This window comes from Antechinus flavipes, chromosome 3, assembly GCF_016432865.1.
Source record: "Antechinus flavipes isolate AdamAnt ecotype Samford, QLD, Australia chromosome 3, AdamAnt_v2, whole genome shotgun sequence".
Lineage (NCBI taxonomy): Eukaryota > Metazoa > Chordata > Mammalia > Dasyuromorphia > Dasyuridae > Antechinus > Antechinus flavipes.
The window spans coordinates 249299449-249321944 of NC_067400.1; the positions used below are offsets into that span (position 1 = coordinate 249299449).

A 22496-nucleotide genomic window follows, 5' to 3' on the forward strand; every position below is an offset into this window, starting at 1 on the left:
TAATTGTTTGACTCTCTCAACAGACTTTTGCCAAACCACTCATACTCTGTTCTCATTCCCCTGTGCTTAGCGTGATCATCATTTCTCCATATTCTTCTCCTTCCCTACTGTTGGCTCTCTTATCCCATCCACTACAACCCCATCTGTAATTGGTGCCTCCATTTCCTTTCCTCTCATTCTCTTCTAAACTCTTCTGGCTTCTTCCTTACTCAACTAAAATTGCTCTCTCCAAAATTACCAATGATCTCGTAATTGCTAGATCTTATAGTCTTTTCTCAGTCCTTATCTATCCCTTGTCAACCTTTGATACTATTGATCACCTTCTTCTCTTAGATATTTTAGAGAGAAGTCTCTAGATTTTTATGACACTATTTTCTTCCAGTTCTTCTACCTCTCCAACTGCTTTTTTATATTCTTTTAGTTCGATCTTCATCTAGGTCTTACTTGCTAACTTTGAGTGTTTTCTAAAATTTTATCCTTGGTCCTCTTTCTTACACTTTATATATTGTATTGCTTGGTAAGTTCTCATGAATTTAGTATGCAGATGATTCTCAGATCTATGTATCCAGACCTAAGCTTTCTCCTACTTCTGTTCTTACATCACTGATTGCCTATTTCAACTGTATACCTTATAGGGTTCTTAAACACAATATATCCAAAACAAAACTCATCACTCTTCCTAAAAATTAAATTTAAAATTGTAAGTTAAAAAACTATATACATCTATTAATAACTCTATAATGTGGTATTATATTTGGTCTTTCTCAACTTATATAATAATTGATTTTATTATTCTGCTTGATTAATATTGTAAATGCTAATTCTGTTTTAGGATTTGTACAAAGTTGCCATTTACCTGATGATAGGATTTTGCTGTGTATAAAACAAAATGCTGAGCAAATTAAATCTGGCATCCAGGACGCTTCCAAACTTCTCAGAGAATTACTTTCTTGGAAAGTAATAAGCACAGAGGATTATGCAGATACTTATTTTAATAGCGGTTTGCTGAGTGAAAAAATGGAGCATCTCATTGACCATTTGGTACGGAAAAACAATAGAGTAAATACAAGGATTTTTCTGCATGTACTGAGTGAGATTGAAGAAATAAATCCCAAACTACGAGACTGGATCCAGAAACTCAATAGTTTAGGTATGTCACTACCTTCTAGAGAAATTAATTTTGTATACTGAATGATCAGTTTTATTATTTTCTTAAAAAAAAATTCTTTTGCCATTTGTTATTTGTAGATGTTTTTAAATGAAGAATTGTAATGACTTAGGAAAAAAATTATACTTTAGGGAGACGACATGGTACACTGGAAGGAACATGTTGTTCAGAGCTTTGAGGCCCTCACTTTGAAGCCCAGATCCATCTTTACAGCCTATGTGACCTTGAGCTAGTCACCTAACATGTTTAGTACTTGGTTTCCTCAGCTACAGAACAATACAGGATAGAACCAGCTTCAATGCCCTTTTTAAACTATAAATTTATGATTGTGTTTTATGGGTTTTTTTTTTAATTTGCAAGTAAACTTTTAAAATTGTTAAAAACAGATATAGCTTTATAGTCACTTCAATAAAGAAACTAAAAGCCTACTGTTATTGATAAAATTGGCAGAGAAGTTTTAAAAGGACAAAAATATTTCAAAAATAAGTTCTCATCCTGAATAAAAGAAAAATAGCATGTGTTGGATGTAGAACATAAAATGAGTCATTAGGGTTGCTTTACTTTTTTGTGTCATGGATCCCTTTAATACCCTTTAGGTGAATTTTTTGTACTCTGTATAATTATAGTTACTGTTTATATAATGCTTTTATATAGTGCTTATATATAGTTCTTATATAGTGCTTTATAAGTGCAAAGTGCTTTACAAATAGTATCTCATTTGATCCTCACAAAAACCCTGGCAGGTAGATGCTATTATTTTACCCATTTTACAGATGAAAAAATTGAAGTAGAGGTTAAGTGACTTGACTAGGGTGCTTATGCCACCTAGGTGCTTAGTCCAAATATAGTAATTAAATGTAATCACTAGAATAAAAATATCTAAAATTTTTCTAAAGTTGTTACTGTTTTATACAATGAAGAATTTTTTGAAGCTTTCTCCCTTCCTCTCTACCCCAATCCATATTGCCAGTGCCCTTCTTCTCTAACTGCTTTGTATTTATTCTCTATATACCTAAATATGTATTATCTCTCCTAATAAAATATAATAATCTCTTTGAAAGAAACGTTCATTTAATTTTTAAAAATTTATATCAAGCCTTGAACAGTTGCTGTCATATAGTAAGTGCTTAATCAGTACTTATTGATTGTTATGCCAGCCTGCTAACTGCTGTCTTGATTTGCTGACTGGGTGGTATCTGGTGACTAAATCGAGTTGTATAGGAACCATAAAAATCTTGAAAGTAACAGGGAGGTAGAAGCAGTTGGCCAGAACGCCAGCTTTAATGTATTGCTATATATTGCCAAACTTGTCTTTCTGATTTCACTGACAATGTAATGTACTATATATTATAAAAGTAGAGTGAAATCTTACTAGTGTAGATCAAAACTTCTTAAACTGTGGGTCACAGCCCATAGGAGATTATATAATTGAAAGTGGTGGTTATGAATAATTTGGCGATAGTAAAGGTTTCAGATATTCTACCAAGATTTAATTCTTTTTGTAAAAATAAATAAGCACATCCTTATCATTAGTATGCAGATTTGTTTTCATCTTTAATAAATAATAAACTTTTAAGTATACTAAAGAATAGTTTTAAAATAATTTTCTTTATGACTTGTTATCAATAAATGTTTGATTTGTATAGATGTTTTATATATCTATGTACCCCAGGGTCATATAAAAATGTATATATCTATGTAACCTGGAGTCATGAGTGGAAAAAATTTAAGAAATCCTGGTTTAGACTATTTGGATTCCAAAAGATTCAGTTTGTATTAGTATAGTCTTAAGCTATTTGCTTTGATGACTGTTTGAAAATGATCATAACTAGTCAATTAGTTGGTAAATTAGGTAAATGACATATTTGAAATATTTTTTAAAATTTGAACTAAGTATTTTAAATGCTTTTTTTTTAATTGTTAAATTTTTTTGTTATCTTTTGGAGCAGCTAGTTGCACAGTGGATAGTGGCAGGCCTAGAGTCAGGAAGACTCAATTTCTTGCAATTCAAATCTGGCCTGGAAAAAAAAAATTATACATATATAATTTTTTTAGATTGGGGTTCAGTGGCTTGCCCAGGGTCACACAGGTAGGAAGTGTTAAGTATCTGAGATCATATTTGACCTCAGGTCTTCTTGACTTCAGGGCTCATGCTCTATCTACTGTGCCATCTAGCTGCCCCTGGAATACTTTTTTGTTGTATAACTTTAGGCATCTCTTAGCTCTGTTTGTCTCACTTATAAAATGATTTGGGGAAGGAAATGACAAACTACTCCAGTATCTTTGCCAGGAAAATTCCAAAAGGGGTCAGGAAGAGTAGGACATGACTGGAACAATTGAAGAACAAATTTTAAATGCTTTCTCATAAAATATTTATTAAAATCGTATATATTTAAAATATTTCTTTGTTTTGTTAAGCAAAGATGAGCTTTACAGCAAAGGTAAAATGGATATTTTTTTCATACTTTGAAAACTTAAGAGAAATGTATTCAATCCCTGTTTAACTCCTTAATAAGAAATAATTATGTTTTGATCAGCATTTTTTTTTAAATTTCAGGTTTGGATGCTACAAGGACGTTTTTTTCTCGTTATGGTGATTCTGTTAAAAAGCTTGATTTTAAATTCATATCTATGCTCTGGGTTGAAAAATATGGTCATAAACTAGATCACATAATATCCAGTTATGAAGAGAGAAAGATAGTTGAATATTCCAATAATCAAGGATCATTGAAGGAAGCTCGTTATATTATATGGCTATTAGAAGAAAATAGAGAGAAGTTTCCAGCACTGCATAATGCTTTAGATGAATTCTTTGATATAATGGGTATGTAACCATGGCACCAGTATCCCACACTTTATTCTAAGCTTTTATTCTGTCTAACTTTAGGCAATTCTTAGAAGATAATTAGACTAAGTTTTCAAATATGAGCTTGAATTTTCCAACCATAATGAATTTCATAATTTATTTGAAATATTTTATTTCAGAAATGGATATAAAGATGTTATCAACTTTGTGTTGGAGGAACTAAATATTCAGATAGAGTAATAGAATAATGAGGTTTTTGTTTGCAGTGCACTATTATGAGTTAAATAAGATCTATAAAAAATGAAAATTCATTTTGATTATTGACCATTCCTTATTTTTATTTGCCCAGGAAAAACAGTGAAATTATATTTTTAATTGTATATGGATTTTAGGACTTCCTACTAAGATATTCTTAAGGTTTTGAGAGACACCTTAGAAATGGACCCTGTATTTGCTGCTAAAGATCAGCCTAGCTAATCCTACCCTAGTTAGGCTCATCATCAGGATGTTCACCAAAATGATGAATGTTTAAACTACAGCAATTCTCAAAGACTTTACTAAATTATAGAGGTTTTTATATCCTTCAGCAATGATTGATAGGATAATCCAGTACTTAGTTTTTGAGGACATTGGTAAATTTTGAAGTTTGGCCATTTTAAAGGCCTTTTTGTATTGTATAAGTTAATATTGTCATTGATATTGTTATGTAAAAAGTGTATTAGTAAGACAAAAGAGGCAATGTATAAAAAACTCAAGAAAACATTAGATTGCTTAATATCAGTCAGTATGATACTTTTTAGCATAAGAATAGCAATATTAGTTTTTACATAACCACGTGGTATTTGTTTTTATTAAGACCTGTTAAATGAATGACATGGTTTATTTAAAAATGTAATAACTTGGAAAATAGTGAGTCCCTAGGTTCTAGTCCAATCTGCCATTAACCAGCTGTGTAATACTGTATAAACCATTAAATTCTTCTGTGCTTCAGTTTCCTCGTTCCTTCATGTCTATTTGTGTGTATGTGAGAGAGCAAGCATGTGCGCATACATGTGTACATGCGCACACATGTGCCTTGGAAACTAAACTTTTTTTTGCTCTCTTATTTTAAGAGGCAAAAATTAGAGGAGAGTCAGGGCAGAGAATTGTTTGACTCTATGGCAAAGTATTAGTTCTCTGATAAATAGATTCCTCATTAAGTCCCACACAAATAAATTGGTTTAATTCTTCTAAATCAGTTATTTAATGCTTGGAAAGTAATTTTTAAATCGATACTCAAAATATATTGCCTGAATTGGACTACTAGTATTATAAAATTCTACTCAAGTGATTGAGCTGAGAAAAGCAGAATAATCTAAGACAGATAGAATTTGACTCCAGGAAGTCATCCTCTGTGCCATCATTTAGAATTTTGGCTTTTGGAATAGTTTTGCCTATGGATAGTTCTGTTAACTGCAGGGAATAACAGTCAAATGGCAATTAATCAGGAAAGTAGTTTTTCAAATTCTGTTTTGGCAATTACTCCAGAAGAACTGTATGTGTGATTATGTCTTCTGCTCCATCTAATTTGCTTTTTAGACATATTTCTCTAGGAGTTTTACTTTGAATTTTGATCAAGTTGTATAAAGACTATTAAGTAGTGTAACATTTTGTTCCTTCATTTCACATCTGGTTTTAGTATGTTTTATAAAAGCATATACTTGAGATTTTCTTATATTATTATTTATCTTTTAACAGATGGTCCTTGCACAATATTAAAGAAGCAAGAGACTGAAGATATTTCAGTAAGTTATATCTATATTTAATTATATAATGTTATCCTAATTCTCTAACATTTCAATGAAAAGAGTTTTTTTAGTTTTAAATTTCTATTAACATTTTCTTTCTTCAGTTTCGTTTGTGATTGTATCAATTCCCCAGTGCTCCCTAACTAGTCATTAGTGCTAACAAAGAATTTAAAAAGCAAAAGAAAAAAAAAATTGGTTCTCCAAAGCTAATGAACACGTTAAGTGAAACTGTGTATTTGCAATTTTCTATACTTATGTAGTCTCTTACCTCTTTGGGAAGATTGAAACACATATTATCTTCTCTTCTGCAGAGCCAAATTTAGTCATCATTTAGATATCATTTGTTGTTGTTATTGTTTTTTTTTTTTTAATTTACATTGTTGTTATTATTTATATCATTTTTCTGGTCCTGCCTACTTCAGTTTGTATCAGTTTATATGTCTTCTCATGCTTCTCTGAATTTAGGTACCATGATTTGTTTAGACATTCCCTGATCCATGGGTGTGTAATTTGTCCATTTTTTTTGTGTTGTTTATTACTACATAATCACAGAATTAAAGAATTTTATAATTGAAAGAACCATAACTTGCCATCTAGTCCAATCCAGGGCCACTATAATGTTCCTAATAAATGGTCATCCAGCTTCTATTTAAAGACCTGTAATTAGAAACTTAACCATCTCTTGAGATAGTCCATTCCATTCTTGGACTACTCTCGTTAATTTTTCCGAATATCTACTCTGAAGTTGCCTCTCAGTAACTTCTAATAATTTCTTCTAGTTCAGTTCTCTTGGGCTAAACAGAACTAGTTTATCCCCTCCTCTGCATCAGTGGTGTCTCAGTGAAATGGAAACCAAGCCACTAAACCCTACATAGATCCTTGACTTAGAAAGCCACAAATCTTAACGTTATTGATATTTGTTTGTATTTTGTTAAATATAATTCAAGTCCATTTTAATCTGTTTTGTCCCACACTCTGGAGTATTATGGGCTGGGCTTTGTGTTTGAAATCTCTATTGTACCTGGTTCTTCACCATCCTAGATTCCCCCCTTTCAGATGTTCTTTAGTTTTCATTCATTAGTTTATGTTGACCTAGAAAGTGAACTAAATATTCCAGAGAGAAGTACAATGGGACTGTCACTGAGCTATTCCTGGAAGTTGTGTCAGTTTGGGAAAGCCAAGTTTCCACTGTTATTGTTGTTCAGTCATATCTGACTGATTTGGGGGTTTTCTTGGCAAAGATACTAGAGTGGTTTGACATTTCCTTCTTTAATTCATCTTACAGATGAGGAAATTAAAGAAAATAGGTCATAATAAAGTAACTTGGCCTGAGTCACATAGCTAATAAGTGTCTAAGGTTGTATTAGAACTCAGGAATATGAGTTTTTATGATTTCAAATCCTACTGTTCTACCCACTGTACCACTTAACTGCTTGACCATTTAAAAGATCTCGTTATTTTTTTTGTGTGTTGGGTTTTTTTGTTTGTTTTTTTTTTCTGATCATGTCCAATGCTTCACAATTCCAATTCAGGTTATTTTGGAGCAGCTAGATGGTACAGTGGACAGTGCCTTGGAATGAGGAGGACTTCTAAAAATCTAGTCTCAGACACTTTACTAGCTGAGCAAGTTACTTAACCCTATTTGCCTTATCTCCTCATCTGAAAAATGAGTAGGAGAAGGAAATGGCAAACCACTCCAGTTTCTTTATCTCATTGGTATTTTCTTTGTTAGCTATATGATACTTCTGAAACAAATTGATTTTCATTGCACTAAAAAATGCAGGTGCTTTTTATGTTCAATTATAACTTTTGAATCACTGTTTATCACTATTGAATTTCATCTTATATATTAAGCCCAATGATCTAGTTTCTCATGGTCTTTTTGGTTCCTGACTTTATAATCCTTTGGGTGCCTGTCCCTCTCAGCTTTGCATTATCTGCAGATCTGATGGGCATGCCATCTATTCCTGTATTCAGGCCATGGTAAAATTGTTAAACAGTCCAACACTAGGTAAAAATCTCTAAAGTACTCTTCTAGAGACTTCCTGCCACCTTGACATTTTACCCTTAAATATTCCTCAAGATTGTTTTTATTAAATTGACACATAAAAATATTTATATTGTTTAGTTTGTCATTATGTAATTTGTTTCCTGGTTCTTCTTCCCTTTCCTTAGGTTTATGTAAGCCTTTCTATGCTTCTTTGAATTTGTCATATTTATCATTCTATTATATTCTAGTACTATAATTTCTTTTTTCTTTTTTTTTAATCAGTTTTTTTCTTTATTAAAGCTTTTCACTTTTCAAAACATATACATGGACAATTCTTCAGCATTAGCCTTTGCAAAATCCAGTGTGCCAATTTCCCCCTCTCCCCCATGCCCTCCTCTAGATGACAAGCAATCCAATATATGCTAAACATGTCCTATAATTTCTTTAATCATTCCTAATCCTTAGAAATCTACCTTGTTACTAATTTGTTTTCTCTTACAGAAAATGGTGTTATGAGTATTTTGGTATATAAGGGATCTTTCTGGTCTCTTTTTTAAAACCTCTTTTGCAGTATATAATTATCAGTGGAATCTTTGGGTAAAGAGTTTCAAAATGGTTGTACCAATTCAAAACTCCATGTTCAATATATTTATATTGTCTTTACAACCCTTTTAATACTGACTGTTCCAGTTTTCTAGGTGTGAAGTAAAATCTCAGGATGTTTTTATTTGCATTTCTTCTTGTAATGGGTAGGAGTAACTTTCATATTGCTATTGATAATACATGCTAATTTTTATGAGTCTTTCATTGAAAAAAATCCTTTACATATGTATTTAACAGGCAATATGGTTTAGTGACTTGAAGATTAGCTTTAAAGTGAAGGTACTTGGGAACAAGTCTTGTTTCTGACATGTACTCTCTGTATGAACTTTTATCTAATTTCTCCCCATTCCCAAGTAACCCTCAAAGATAGGGATTCTCACCCAGAAATCTCATGTGTTAACATGGATAAATTTCAGGAATCTTTGAACTTGGATGGGAAAGATAATTTGAGAATTTAATTTTAGTATGATTGGTTTCTTTTGCAATCATATGCATTTAAAGATAAAGAACCCTTTATTTAAGACTTTAAATTATGAATTAAGAGGCACTCTTCATCAATGGAAGAAGTTCTCTATACTAGGGCATCTTAAACTTTTTCCACTCATGAACCCTTTTCATCTGAGAAATTTTTATGCAACCCTGGATATATAGGTGTAAAAAATAGGTAAATATTTACTGATAACTGATACTTATAAACAGATTTATTTTAAAACAGTTCTTCACTGTACATATAATTGTACAATTCATTAAAGATGAAAGAAAATTTGCATACTAAAGAGATGGATGTGCTTGTTTATTTTTATGTAAAGAATTAAATTTTGGTCGAATATCTGATACTTTTCACTGTTGCCAAATTTTTCACAGCCTCCATGTTCAATTACATGACACACTTAACACACACACACACACACACACACACACACACACACACACACACACACACACACCTTAAGAAGCTTTACCTCATACCAGTGAAATTATAGGTCATTTCCTCTTTCCCCAGAGAAATGCAAAATGTTGTCAACTTTTATTTGCTTTATTTGGGGTTGTTAGGTTATTTTTGTTGGTTTTGGCTCTTTAGTCAATTGAGAATGATGTATGGGATTTCTTTTCTGCCAGAACAAGCCTTAGAAAAAGGGTAAGATCAGGAGAGTATTTGGATAGAACAAAGAATAATACATAATAATGTTTTACCAGTGTTTTCTGCTAGAATTTTATTCCAAATTAGAATTATTTTTGTGTTATCCGTTGCATACTGTCCTTCCCTTTATTGTAGAAAAAAGCTCCACTTTTCTGTTAAACTTAGAACAGATAATCAACAGTTAGCAGAATAATACTACATAATGTCAATTCTCAGTTTTTTGTTTGTTTGTTTTTTAGTAGGACCTTCAGAGTCTTAGCACTTAACTTTAGCTGGAAATGATAGTTAACATGCTGACTATGACAATAAAGTGTAGATGATGATTGTTTTTTCTTAAAACATTTAAGTTCCAATTGCTTTGTTTTATAAGGATTTTGGTAAATAAAGTGGGGTTTTTGCTTAGTTGCCTTTGCAATTTAGTTTTACTGGATTTAATCTGTAATGTTCACTTCAGAATTGTATTCTTTAATAGATCTAAGAACTATCTTCTCTGTTTGGGCAAATAATTTTAATTATTTATATAGTTAAGAGAATGTTTTCTGAATGGAAAAAGCCAAAAATGTGTCAGTAGGCATGAGATCATAAAAGAATGTTAAAAATATTAATCATATAACCAGTGATCCAATTACTGAATAATTATTTGAAATTGCATAAAACCTGAAATTTGTGAAGTGTTAACATTTTATGTTAAAAACAGCCCCTAGTCTGGCTGATAAGGATAAAATGGTATATATTTTAATTTTAGATGAATAATTTTAACAAATTTTTCAAGTTATTTTTATTATTAGTTATCTACTAAAAGATTTGAGGTAAAGCTTAATAATATTCTGCATTTTTATCCATAAAATACCTTCTATCCAAAATTCATTTTACACAGAGCATTTCCTTATACTTATACTGTAAAGTATCATCATCCCTATTTTACAGATGAAGAGACAAATATTGAGAAAAGTGAAGTAATTTGGCTAAGATCACCATAAGCCAATAAGAAGAGTTTTTACTTGAATCCAAGTTTTTGAGTCAAGGCTTTTCCTACTATATCAGGCTAACTTTTAATGCCACTGACATTTGCTCTATCATCCAGAGTTTGGTCTTTATAAATTTTCACTTCAAAAAATAGATGTTAGTGATTATAAGAGCTGAACATCCTGTGTCCTAGGATAATTAATGAAGGTATATTAGCTACATATGCTACTTAGGCTATATCTCTCTGTTTATTACTTTGGGGAAGGATTTATCACATTATTGGATCAGTGCTCCAAAATGCTATTTCTTCAATGTATAGCAACTGATGATTTTTCTCTTTTTTTAGTCTAATGGTATTAAGGTAAAAAACAAAACCAGAAAAAAGAAGCACAAGGAATCAAAGGTAATCAGTGTTTTCTATATGTGTTCTAATTATTAAACTGAGTCTTTCAGTTGGTTGATTCTTGTGGTAATTTTAAAATGTTTGGTGAGAGAACACTTTAGAGTTTCCCAAATAAATATGCTGTTTTCATAAATGATAATTTTTAGTTAGCTTGGTGATTAGCTCCTCTATAATAGTGTTCCTCTAATAATTCCACATATTCACAGAATAGAAGGGAGTTCTATCTTGTTCAACCTGTACCTGAAAAGGAATCTCCACGTAACCTCTAAAAGTAGTCATCCAACTTGGAGACCTCAAAGAACAGAGATCTGTTCCCAAGGCAACCTATTCCACTTTTGGACATTTCTGTTAGTTAGAAAGTTTTTCAGTTCTAAATTTGCTTTGTACCAGCTTTTGTACCAGCTTTCACACATTTCCCTTAGTTTTGCCCTTTGAAGGCTAAACAAAACAAGTCTAATCCCTCTTCTACATGAAAATACCTCAGATACTTGAATACAACTGTAATGTTACTTGTGGATGTTTTTTTCAAACTAGAAGTCTTGACATAGTCTTTCTGTCTTGGGCTGTGCTGAGCAATTTATTCATTTTTCTATATTTCTTCCTCAAAATTCAGTCTGGTATTCTTTAAAGAGGAGCTCACTGTACCAACTTAGCTCTTTTTTCTGGACTTTACATTTTAAAAAATTAACTTGTAATATAGAACACTAAAACTAATGGTAGAATAAGTTTATAATAATTTTTTTTTGAGAAAAGGAAAAACAATAGTCTTAATGTCTAAAAGATTAAAATCTGTTATATAAAAATATATTCTCTAAAATGTATATGAAATAGAGATTGCTGGAAATATTTATTTGAAATATTCCAAATGATAGAATGACTAAGAAAGACTTATCAAAAAACATCATTAAAGGTAACTTAAAAATACTAGAAGCAAAGGCAAACTTTTAGGTCTAGGTTGGTCAACTCTGCATATAATCCTTGTGGATTAACCAACAACCTATTATACTTTTCTGGTTGTTCTGTTTTTGAGTTGGCAAATTTTGAACAATAAAAGCAGACAAGAGTATAATGTAGTGATGTTTTTGCTTTTTTGTGACTGTCTTCTCCCTGAGAGAAAGAGCAGGAAAAGGTGTTGGGTGAAAAACAAAGAACAATGAAGGTACTTTATTAGCTTTGGAGTTGTGAAAAAGCCTAGAGATTGAATTTGGAAAGAGGAGATCTGGAAAAACATGAGAAGTAGAAAGTGAGAGTTTTGCTCCCAAAGCTTGGAGAAAAGGTAGGGAATCTGAAAAGGAACAGGACGAGAAGGTGAGAAAGATCCAAAAAAGAAGTAGAAAGAGGAAAAAGAGAGAGACTCAAAGAGGAGGAAAACATAAAGGACTTAAGGAAAAGAAGGTAGTTAATAAGAAATAGTTAAGAGAAAGGAAAAGAAGTTAGATGTTTCTAGAAGGGTGTATTTTTGTCTCCACATCTAGCATACCATCTGGACAGAGTAGAAGTTTAAAAAATACTTATTGAATTAAAGAACAGTAACCACTGAAGTATGAGATACTTCCTAAAGAGAAGGGAACTAGATGTTGTGAAGAAGTAGTTTCTTTTCTAAAGTAATCAGTTTATGTGTTTATATATGTAAATCGTTTACTTTTACTAATGATTATTTTTTAAATCATTTTTTATATTACTTTTTAGTAAAAACCTATTGTCAATCCTTTCCCCTTTTTATTTTTTCTTACCCACCTACCCCTCCTTCTCAATCTAGCCTGTTATCATACTCTCTGGAGTTGGTGGAGTATCACAAAATGATGATAAAGTTGGTACAGATGAAAGTACTTTGTGAGTATATCTTTCATTTAAAAAATCTTATTTGTTTTCATTTAAAAGTGCTTAACTCCTGTAATTAATATTCTTTTTTGGTTCAGACTAGTATATTCATTGGTATAAGGGGCTGTCCCTTTAGGAAATTCTCACTAATAATAAAGGTACTTCTTACATAGCTTACGATTTTTAAAAATTACCTGTGGAACTAAGGAGTTAAATGACTTGCTCAAGGAAACTCAGCCTATACCTGTCAGCAGTGGAACCTAGATCTTCCTGGCCCTAAGACTAACTCTTTGTCATACCAATCTGCTTCTCATTTAATTATTGAATTTAAAATCTACGAATCTTTATAAGAGAAAGAGTATTGGATCAGAATTCAGATTAATTGGTTTTAAATTTTGACTGTACTTAATATTTTTTGTTTTCAATAATTCATTGAATCAGTTTTCTCATCTGTGAGGAATTTAGACTAGATTATCTTCAAAAATTCCTTCCACTCCTATATCAATGAACCTATGATTTGTCTTGTATTTAAATTCATACAAAATCTGATTTATGCCATTCTTCCAATTTTAAGAATCTTTCTAAGCAGAGCACTTTTTAGAAGGATACTGATATCTTGTAGGAAAATCCCCCCAAACCATTTATTAGCCTAAAACTGATAACAAATAGTATTATGTTCTTTTTTTTTTCTTTTCTTTCTTTTTTTCTTTTTTTTACTAATAACTCCATATAGGGACTTAATTTAATCTTCTATTAAAGATTTCTTGTTATGAACACACATTTTTAGAAAGAGATGATATTTCTAATCAAGTTTCCTCAGGGACAGCAAGTTATTTGCCCCAGTCACAAAGACTATAAGCAGAACCACCATACTAGTTCTCATCATTATATGATGTGATATTAGGGACTTTCACACTCTTGGTTGCCCTTATCTAAATTTTCTTCAATTTTTCATTGTCTTTCCAAAATTATACTCAGAACTGAACATGTTTCTTCACCTGTGGTTTGACAGGAGCAAAATATAGTAATATAATTTCCACAGTGTTTGACACATATCTTTCATTTTATTCTAAAAATCACACTCACTAAGAATAATAATAATAATTCAAAAGTAGGAAGAAAAATTATATCTAAATAACATATTTCTGTTTAGCTTTCTGAATGATAATAGTTGGTCATTAGATATTGAATAATGTCTACATTGATAACAAATTTATACATAAAACTTGCTTATACAATTTTATACTGAATGCTTAAGTTTTAAGAAATTTGTATCATTAAATGGATATTTGAATCTTTTCTATTTTTCTATTTTTAATTTTATCCCTTTAATATAGATTATTTCCCATTAATAATAATCATATTAAAACTTTTTTTAAAATTTTCATTATTTGTTGCTCTATTATGCCACATAACTTTAAAACACAAGCACAACACTAAAAACCAATTTTTAAAACTGACTTTGGGAAACTAAAATAAGTTCTTCCAGACTGTCTGACCCAAGATTTTTAGAGATTAATTTTAATAAGCCTAGGAGTGGATATCAAAATGGGGAGGGGGGGCAGTGGACAGGGGAGAATAACATTAGTTTTTGTATTGACTTCCATTTGTGACAGGGTGTTTTGTGTTTTTAGATTTTTCTTCCCAAGAGTTTGCATACTTCAGTTTCATTAAATAATTTGATATTCACAAAATCTACCTTTTTCTCTACAGACTTCATTCGAATTCTTATGACCCATTTGTAGTACCTGAATATCTTCGAGATGAAGTAGAAGAATTTGAAGCTTTATATGAAAAAAATAGTTCAAATAATTGTAATTATCAGAAGTTATTGGACAGTAACTTAGATCCAAAATGTGAACCATTATATGAGTAAGTACTTTAATTGTTCTAAAATTGTGGGCTCCAATAGTCTTCTGGTTAATTGACATTTTGAAATTTGAGCATTTACCAATTAAGTCATTTTCATAAAATGATCTTGAATGTAAAATATATTATATTCCTTTATCCAGGTATTGTAAAGTATTACTTAGGGATATTCTCTTAATGTTTATTAGTAATATTAGGTTATTATTAGATATTTCCAAGTATGCAACCTAGAAATGTACCAGTAGGGTCAATAAAGCAATTTCAGTCATGATATGATGTTTACCAGGTATACATGTGAATGGAATAGTGCTGTATATAATCTTTTAGCCATGTCACATAATTATAGTAGACAAAACATGCTGGATGATCAGTTATCTTATTCTTAGAATAAGAACCTGACAGCCAAAAATACTCTCAAGTTATTCTAGGCTACACAATGTTCAAAATGTGAGAGATGATAGTTTTCCATACTGTACACTAGTCAAAACATCCAGTTCAGTCTGGGTACCACATTTCAAGAATATCATAAGCAATTTTAATTCTATCCAGAAGAAAGCAATCACAATGTCCAGAGTATATGAGAGGAATTATACTTGATTATCCAAGAAAAGAAAATACTTAATGGAGAAAGTAAAAGTTTTCAGATATTTGAAGGATGGTCATAGGGAAGAGGGATTATTATTATTCTGGTTGGCCCCCGAGAGTTGAATTGGGTAGATACTGAAGAGAAGTAGAATTTTATTACAATTTTATTAGAACTGCCTAAAAGAGGAATAGGCTGCCTTCCGAGGTGGTGGGGTCTCATCTACCTCTTCAAGCAGAGGATTTGGATGACTACTTATTAGGGAATTCTTAGATCTTCCAGCTCTTGTGTTATAGTACATTTATGCTTTATGGAAAGATTGGAAAATTCATATTAAAGAGAGAATTTTTCAGTGTCTATTCATGATATGAAGATGATCTTAGATTCTTGAAGGGTTGTTCAGAAGAGTCAAATCTTACATCTTTAAAGTACCGAAGTAGAAGAAACATTTTAGTTATTATTAGTCAGATCTAAAGAAACTTTATTTTCTTTAGTATTTCCTTAAACAAGGATACAAGTAAAGAGAATACATGGGCTTGAAATGTTAACTTATCCAAAAAAACACTAAAGATGAGAATCTAGCCTATTTTCTCTCAGCCTGTTCTTATGACTTTCTCCCTTACATCCATGTCAACATTCCTGTGTACACACACACACACACACACACACACACACACTTTACAAGCCAACGTCCATTGTTATCAAATTTATTTCCAAATTGGCTCCCTACCATCTCTCTCCCTTCTTCAAGCCATTCTTCACACAAACACCACATTACTATTCCCAAATCACAGATCTGACCAACTCCTACTCTGGAAATTTCAGTGACTATCTCAAGGAGTAAAATATAGAATCTTCTGTTTGACTCTTAAAGCTCAGAGAGAAGAAAGGAGACAGACTTGAATTGTCAGAGCTGAGAACTGTTTGGCTTTAGTGATTCAAATTATTTCATAATTTATAAATAATTTCAGTAAGCCTAAATTTATTAATTGTGTACTTTGTGACACTGAAGGGGGAAGGAGGGAATTGCAGAAGTGAAAACCATCCCTGATTTAAAGGAGCTTATACTCTATACAGGGAAACAACATGATTCGTGGGTCAACCATTAGTAGCTTAGGGAATCAGGAAAGATGTTATGTAGAAGATGGTGTTTAAGAATAGTCTTGAAGGAAACTAAGAATTCTGAGAAAGGGAGGAAGCAGTACAATCTAGACATATAAGACATGTAAAAGTTCAGTTTAGATTATGTGACATGAATTTGTAGTGAGCTCAGTCAGACCCATTATCTCATGACATCCTCAAACTTGATTCAGCAGTGCACATTATCACCCCAGGCACAAGGGAGCCCCAAGGGTAAAAACAGAGCCTCGTATGGAGAGTAGAAGTGGCCACAGTGAGAAGGTGGAGCCAAAGCTGGAGTGGTGACCTAGGAAAGTACTTCTTGGTGGGGGGATTAGAGGCCAGAGTAAAAACAAATGTGGGATGATAGGTTCAGGTAAAGGAACTTGAAAATTCTTGATTGTGGCACATATGTAGGTAAGATCAAGGGTGTAACCGTCCTAATGTATAGCTGAAGTGAAGAGAGTGGGTTATAGATCTGAGCAAACTGAGGAGCCAGAAGATAGGGGTGTTTAAGGGAACATCAAAAAGTACTCAATAAGGGCAGGTATTGGAGTAGCACGAGAGACTCTGAATGAGGTACTAAGTTCTTCCTAGGCAACTGGGAATGCAATACTCCTCTAATTTAAATTTGTAACTTCTTAAATTTTGAGGATAATTGAACTTAACTATGTATGATGGCTTAATTTTCCATGAATTTTTAAAATGGAGGACTTTGTTTTCTAAAGCCCCAGATTGGGTGAAACAGGATTCTGTTTGTATTATTGGATGTATAATATTTTCACTTTGTTCTCTTTTCTCATAAAAAAAGTGATTATGTGACTCTACAAGATATTCTGTAGGAAATAGGATTTTTTATGGTTGTAGGAGCAGCTGAAGAAATACTGCTTCTTTCAAACATTTAAATAAAGCCTATATATGGAATGTATTTTCTATAATAACTTTAAAATATTTTTAAAGCTATTTTTCTCAGATCCTGGAAGAACATGGTCCTTTGGAAATTGATGACAAATTATTGGTTGGAGAATATGAACATTTTCCTGAAGAAGCTAGGAAGATTGTGGAGGAAGCAGGAGGCTTAAAATCTTTTCTGTTAGATTCTCTTCGTTTTGTTATGATAGACAATTATATTGGATTGATGAAAGATACTGTTCAACTTAAGAAAAATAAGACCACTGGAACTGATGTGGAAGAAAGTACTAGTTTGGATGAGAAAGACTCACTGATTTTCTCTCCACGCTTTCAGAAAAATGCTTCCCAGCTCAAACTACAGTTGAATCCAGCAGCTAAGGAATTTAAACCAGTAACTTGTAATTCTTTCATACCAGCATCTAAAAATAAAAAAACAAATAGGGCTGCAAAGTATGTAACAACAGGATATGTGTCATATATTCCTTTTAATACAGTTTTTTCTAATCAAGGATTTGACACCAGTAACACATCAGTGTCTTATGCAAATATGTTGCCACAGTCATCTCAATGCATTAGTTTATATACAACTGTATCTGATGTATCTTCTGATTATCCAAAAAAAAGAAAACTACCATTGGTGTCAGCTGTACCTCCTATGACAGATAGTGACAAAAGAGATAATCTTGACTCTGCCAATTCTGAGGCATGTAATGTAAATGTTGAAAGACCAATGCTTGAAAAAGTATGTTCCTCTGGTAAATCTAATTGTGAAAAAAAGATGCGTCAGAATACTCAGAAAACAACTCTAAAGGCAGAAATATGTAAAAATAATACTGCCAAAGATGCATGCATTGGAAATAATGATCATTGTGATCTTGGCACTAGTAAACTGGAACGAGAGATGAAAAATACGGCTGTCATCAAAAATACTCCATGTATACGAATGGTTGCCATACAGGTAAGTCGTCATATTAGGAAAGAGTCTATTACTCATATTGAACATGTGAAATTTGTATCCTGACAGTTTTTCTTGAACAGTCTTAGAATGACCTTAGGGTTTGTGAAGCTATACATCTAAGATAGCTTACAGGTTCTTCCAAAAGAAAGGGGAATGAGTCAAGTCAATGTCTACAGTTTCCTTCAAGACTCTTAATTCTTTGAAAAGATGAGACCATTAAGGTTAATTTGCCTTTGTTAGATTTCCTTTTTTATTTTTAATAAGGAAATGAAACAAACAAAAATGAAAACAATGTGTTTTATTACTATTGTTTTAATACCAGCTTACATAAACCTAGAGAAATCACCAGGAAGTTGGTTATCTTGAGACAAAAGTGTTTTGCCAGAATAAATCCATGAAATAACTTATTTAATGATACATATGGTCTGCATAATTGGAAAAATTATTGAACTTCATAAAATTCTACATCTGTTCAAGTAGTGAACCAAAAATGGTTTTTGTAGAGGTTTTTTTTGATAATAATCACTAACATTCAAAATTCACAAGTATAATTTTTATAGGTATAAAATTTGGCTAAATCTGATTTTTTAAAAAATCATTTAAATTATCCCTGGTCATGTACTGAGGAGAAAAGTGTTTCCCAGAAAAAAATAACAAGCTTTGAAATTTTGACATGAATGATTTAAGTACTATGCATTGAAGCAAAAGTTTAAAAAACTAAACTTTGGACATATAAGTAACTGAAAGATGAATTGATATCAATATTTTTAAAATCTCATTTGTCACCATTATTTTACTTATTATTTCTAAGTTTTCCAGTTAGTTAATTATCATGGATATTCAGTATTGTTGAATAAGCAAAGTTTCCTATGATTTTTTATATTTGAAAAAAATTTTTTTTTAAATTCTACTGGTGGAAGCTCTTTTATTATAGGCAGTCCCTTAATTATCACTAGTTATTGTGGAAGCTTTTTTATTTTAGAAAAAAGAGAAACATTACTAAAATACATACATCACATTTCTGAAGAAAGCCTTGGAAAAAATAGCTTAATACCCCACATAATTGGCTGAAGACTGAATTGTGAATTCTGTCACTGATTTTTACAGTAAAGTTGTCTGATTCATTCAGCCTCCATGTGCTTGTTTCCTGCACTATAAACTGCTTCGTAAGATGTAGATAGGGACTTGATTTTACTGGTATAAAGAACGCTAAATCTCTCTACAATAAGTGCTCCTTCTCTGCAACAAATAGGCATTATAGCAGGTATTCTTAATTTGGGAGTCTATGAACTTGTCTGTTCATTTTTTAATCTTTTGGTAATTATTTCATATAATTGGTTTCTTTTGTAATTCTGTGCATTTAAAAACATTTTGAGAAGGTTTTAAAAAACAAACAAACCCAGTCTTAAAGAGTTGTTCAGAGCAGTGAGAGGGCAGTTTTACCCAAGGCCACATAGTCAGGATTGTAGGAGAGGCAAGGTTTTGGTCCAAACCTTCCTTTTTCTCACACAGAAACATATCATGTTTCCTTTCAAGCAAATTCTCTCTACCATATCATGTTGCCTCTCTTTTCCTAGTTATATTGTTTAAATTGCTTTTATCAACATTAATCTATGGAAACCAAACAAAAAAAAATAATGCCCTAAGTTAAACATTCCCTAAGGACAACTTTGAAAAGTATCACAAACTAAATTTCTACCCCAAAGATTAGATTTATACTGGAAGTAATCAATGTAAAGTCTTTCTTAGATTAACATCCAACTTTTTTCCATTATTGTTCATCAACTGATTCAGGGGAAATTCTTATATTGAAAATTACTTTATTATACCTTGTTAATTTGAGGTGAATAATTTCATTTTGAATAATTTTTAAATAATTGATGTTTGTGTTGTGCAACAGGTAAAAAGTGACTTAATGCATCAGGAAGTTAATACACTGCCTTTTGGTCCATTTGAAACCCAACAAGTAAGTCCAAACTGTGCTAAAATATTCGTGTTTATAAAGAAAAGGAGGTCCTAATATTACTGTATTGATCTAGAGATTTATTATTTTTTTTAATAATGAAGTAATAATTTCAATATGTTACAAAAGGGTAATTTTGAATTATAAGATTTTACAATCTAATATTTTGCATGAGAAATGATCAGATATAAGTATGTTGATAAAGTATTTGTAGATCTTTACATTTCCTTTTAAAAAGATGGCATAAAAATTAACGAGGATAATGAAGGACCTTTGTTAATGTTTTAATTTGGTTCTGTCTGCATTGCATGTTCCCTTTATAATAATAGAATTCAGTCATTAATGCTACTTAAGTGGATATGGAAAAAGTGAGTTTTTTTTTCACTTAGTTATAGGAATTTTTAATAAACATTTGTTTTGTGTATTTGGCAAATGACAAAACTCTTTACACGTAAAACATGTTTTTACTGAATATTAACGTTATTCTTTCATTATTTACTTCAGCTTTATAAATTATAAAACTGTAGGTAACAAAAATTAGCATTGTACAACTAATTGTTGTGGTTTCTATATGTTTCTGTCTCTCAAGTTATTGTAAAACATTCATAAGTAAACTGAATATACTTGACTGTAGGAATCAACAGAATAAAATAATACTGGACTACTTCTGTTCTAGAAGAAAACTAGTTGCCAGTGCTCTAACCAGCTAAATTTGCTGAAATTCAACTAGCTAAGTTACCTCCAGTTAGGAGGGTTAATTAGCATGGAATAGGTAACCTTTAGTTATACAACTATAGAATTCATCATCCTGGGGATGTTTATGTAATTCTGTAATTAATTATAGGGTGATATTTTACGAATGGAAAAGGAACATCAGGTGTTACAAGAGCAACTTAAAGAAGCAAGGGAAAAATACGAACAATTAAAATGCAGAAGTACAGAGGAAACCAGAGAGGTGGAAGAAAAACTGAAAAGAACAATAGAAGAAAATAAGGTAATTTTACCATCCAAAATAACTGCAGTTAACTATATCTCCATGAAATTTTTAGAATACTGATTTTTTTTAAATCGATCAATACTTTCCTTATAAATAATATGCCAACCAGTAGCAGTTTAAAAGCATGATTCTTGGCCCTAAAGAAGTTGAGAAAATAAAGTAAAAAAATTATATCAACAAAAAAAATTTAAGGAAGAAAACCAAGAACCACGTTAACACTAGTAGAATGATTCTAAAGACAAAAATAAACAAGGTTAGACAAGCCATTTAGAGCACCAAAAAGAGCTCCTAAATACTTTGACTATCATATTTTCTTGTTTATTGAGGCCTGGTATCCAGCTATCCAGTCAGCTGTGTTTCTGGAATAGAATTCATTAAGTCTTGAAGTGCTTCATTTGTCTTGAGCCAGGTCATAGTCTTAGTGAATAATCCAAGTGAATAATCATACTTCTCTATCTAGGAGCATATCTGTGTCTGAAAGAAAAGCCATGGTAATAAACATTCTTGTCTTGACAACTTTAGTCACTCAAGTGCTTGTTGGGAGCAAAAGTCCTATTCAGTCATAGGAAATTTTAGTAGTATTTATCTTTAAGGTCCTCTTTAAAACAAAATAAGAAATGATTCTGTACTTTAGTCTGAACCCATTTAATCAGGAGTTTTTCTTATATCTAGCTGATAGCTTTATTGTATGAATTGAAGTTTTAGTTAAGGGAAAAGCATAAGTTAGTAGTACTGGAGCATTTTATATCATAAAGGTCCAGGCCAGAGTAGGGGTTCTACAACATGTGACTTGTGCAAACTGAAATAGTGGGTTCTAGGGTCGAGGACAAAAAGATAGCTGGAAGTACAAAGGAGATACTAGAAAGGAAGGGATGGAAGAAGGGGAGAATGCCAAAAGCAAAATGTATACTTGAAAATTTTACCTAGGAATAGCAAAGGGGAAGAAAACTTCTCCCTTCTACTTTTCTTTCTTGCCACACATAACAACTTAGGTACTTTATCTCAAGAGACAAAATTTGGGCTGATAATTTATATCCTGGGAGCATATATATATATATATATATATATATATATATATATATATATATGATGTCCTAAGTTCCAAACACCCAACTTATAAATGAAAATTTTGGAATACAATCCATTTGTGAATTGAATTGTTTATTTTACTTTTGTTAATAGTTACAATTTTTAAAAAGGAAAATTGAACTTGTGCCTTTTGCCTTTCTGTAGGTCACCTTATGCAAGTTTTAAAGTGAATTATCAGTATTTATCTACTAACAGCAAAAAATCCCTTTTATGAGATTTTTATTTAATAATGTTGCTTTTTAGCTATCTCTCTAATGAGAAATAAGAATGATCTGTAATAGTGTCATTTGTGTATATTTTGGAATTTCTTGCAAAATGTGT

The 22496-nt window shown here is 31.5% G+C and overlaps 1 protein-coding gene across 3 annotated transcripts in view; it reads left to right on the top strand.

The window, feature by feature from the left end:
- The window catches only part of TTC3 (tetratricopeptide repeat domain 3), a 165134-nt gene that overhangs the window by 98358 nt on the left and 44280 nt on the right, over positions 1 to 22496 (top strand). For all 3 annotated transcript variants that reach the window (XM_051984857.1, XM_051984856.1, XM_051984858.1), the window contains exons 27-35: positions 833 to 1150; positions 3726 to 3992; positions 5712 to 5758; positions 10808 to 10864; positions 12624 to 12697; positions 14399 to 14557; positions 17217 to 18126; positions 20027 to 20092; positions 20934 to 21083. In XM_051984857.1, coding sequence (XP_051840817.1) covers positions 833 to 1150; positions 3726 to 3992; positions 5712 to 5758; positions 10808 to 10864; positions 12624 to 12697; positions 14399 to 14557; positions 17217 to 18126; positions 20027 to 20092; positions 20934 to 21083 — 2048 coding nt within the window. The remainder of the gene's footprint in view (positions 1 to 832; positions 1151 to 3725; positions 3993 to 5711; positions 5759 to 10807; positions 10865 to 12623; positions 12698 to 14398; positions 14558 to 17216; positions 18127 to 20026; positions 20093 to 20933; positions 21084 to 22496) is intronic.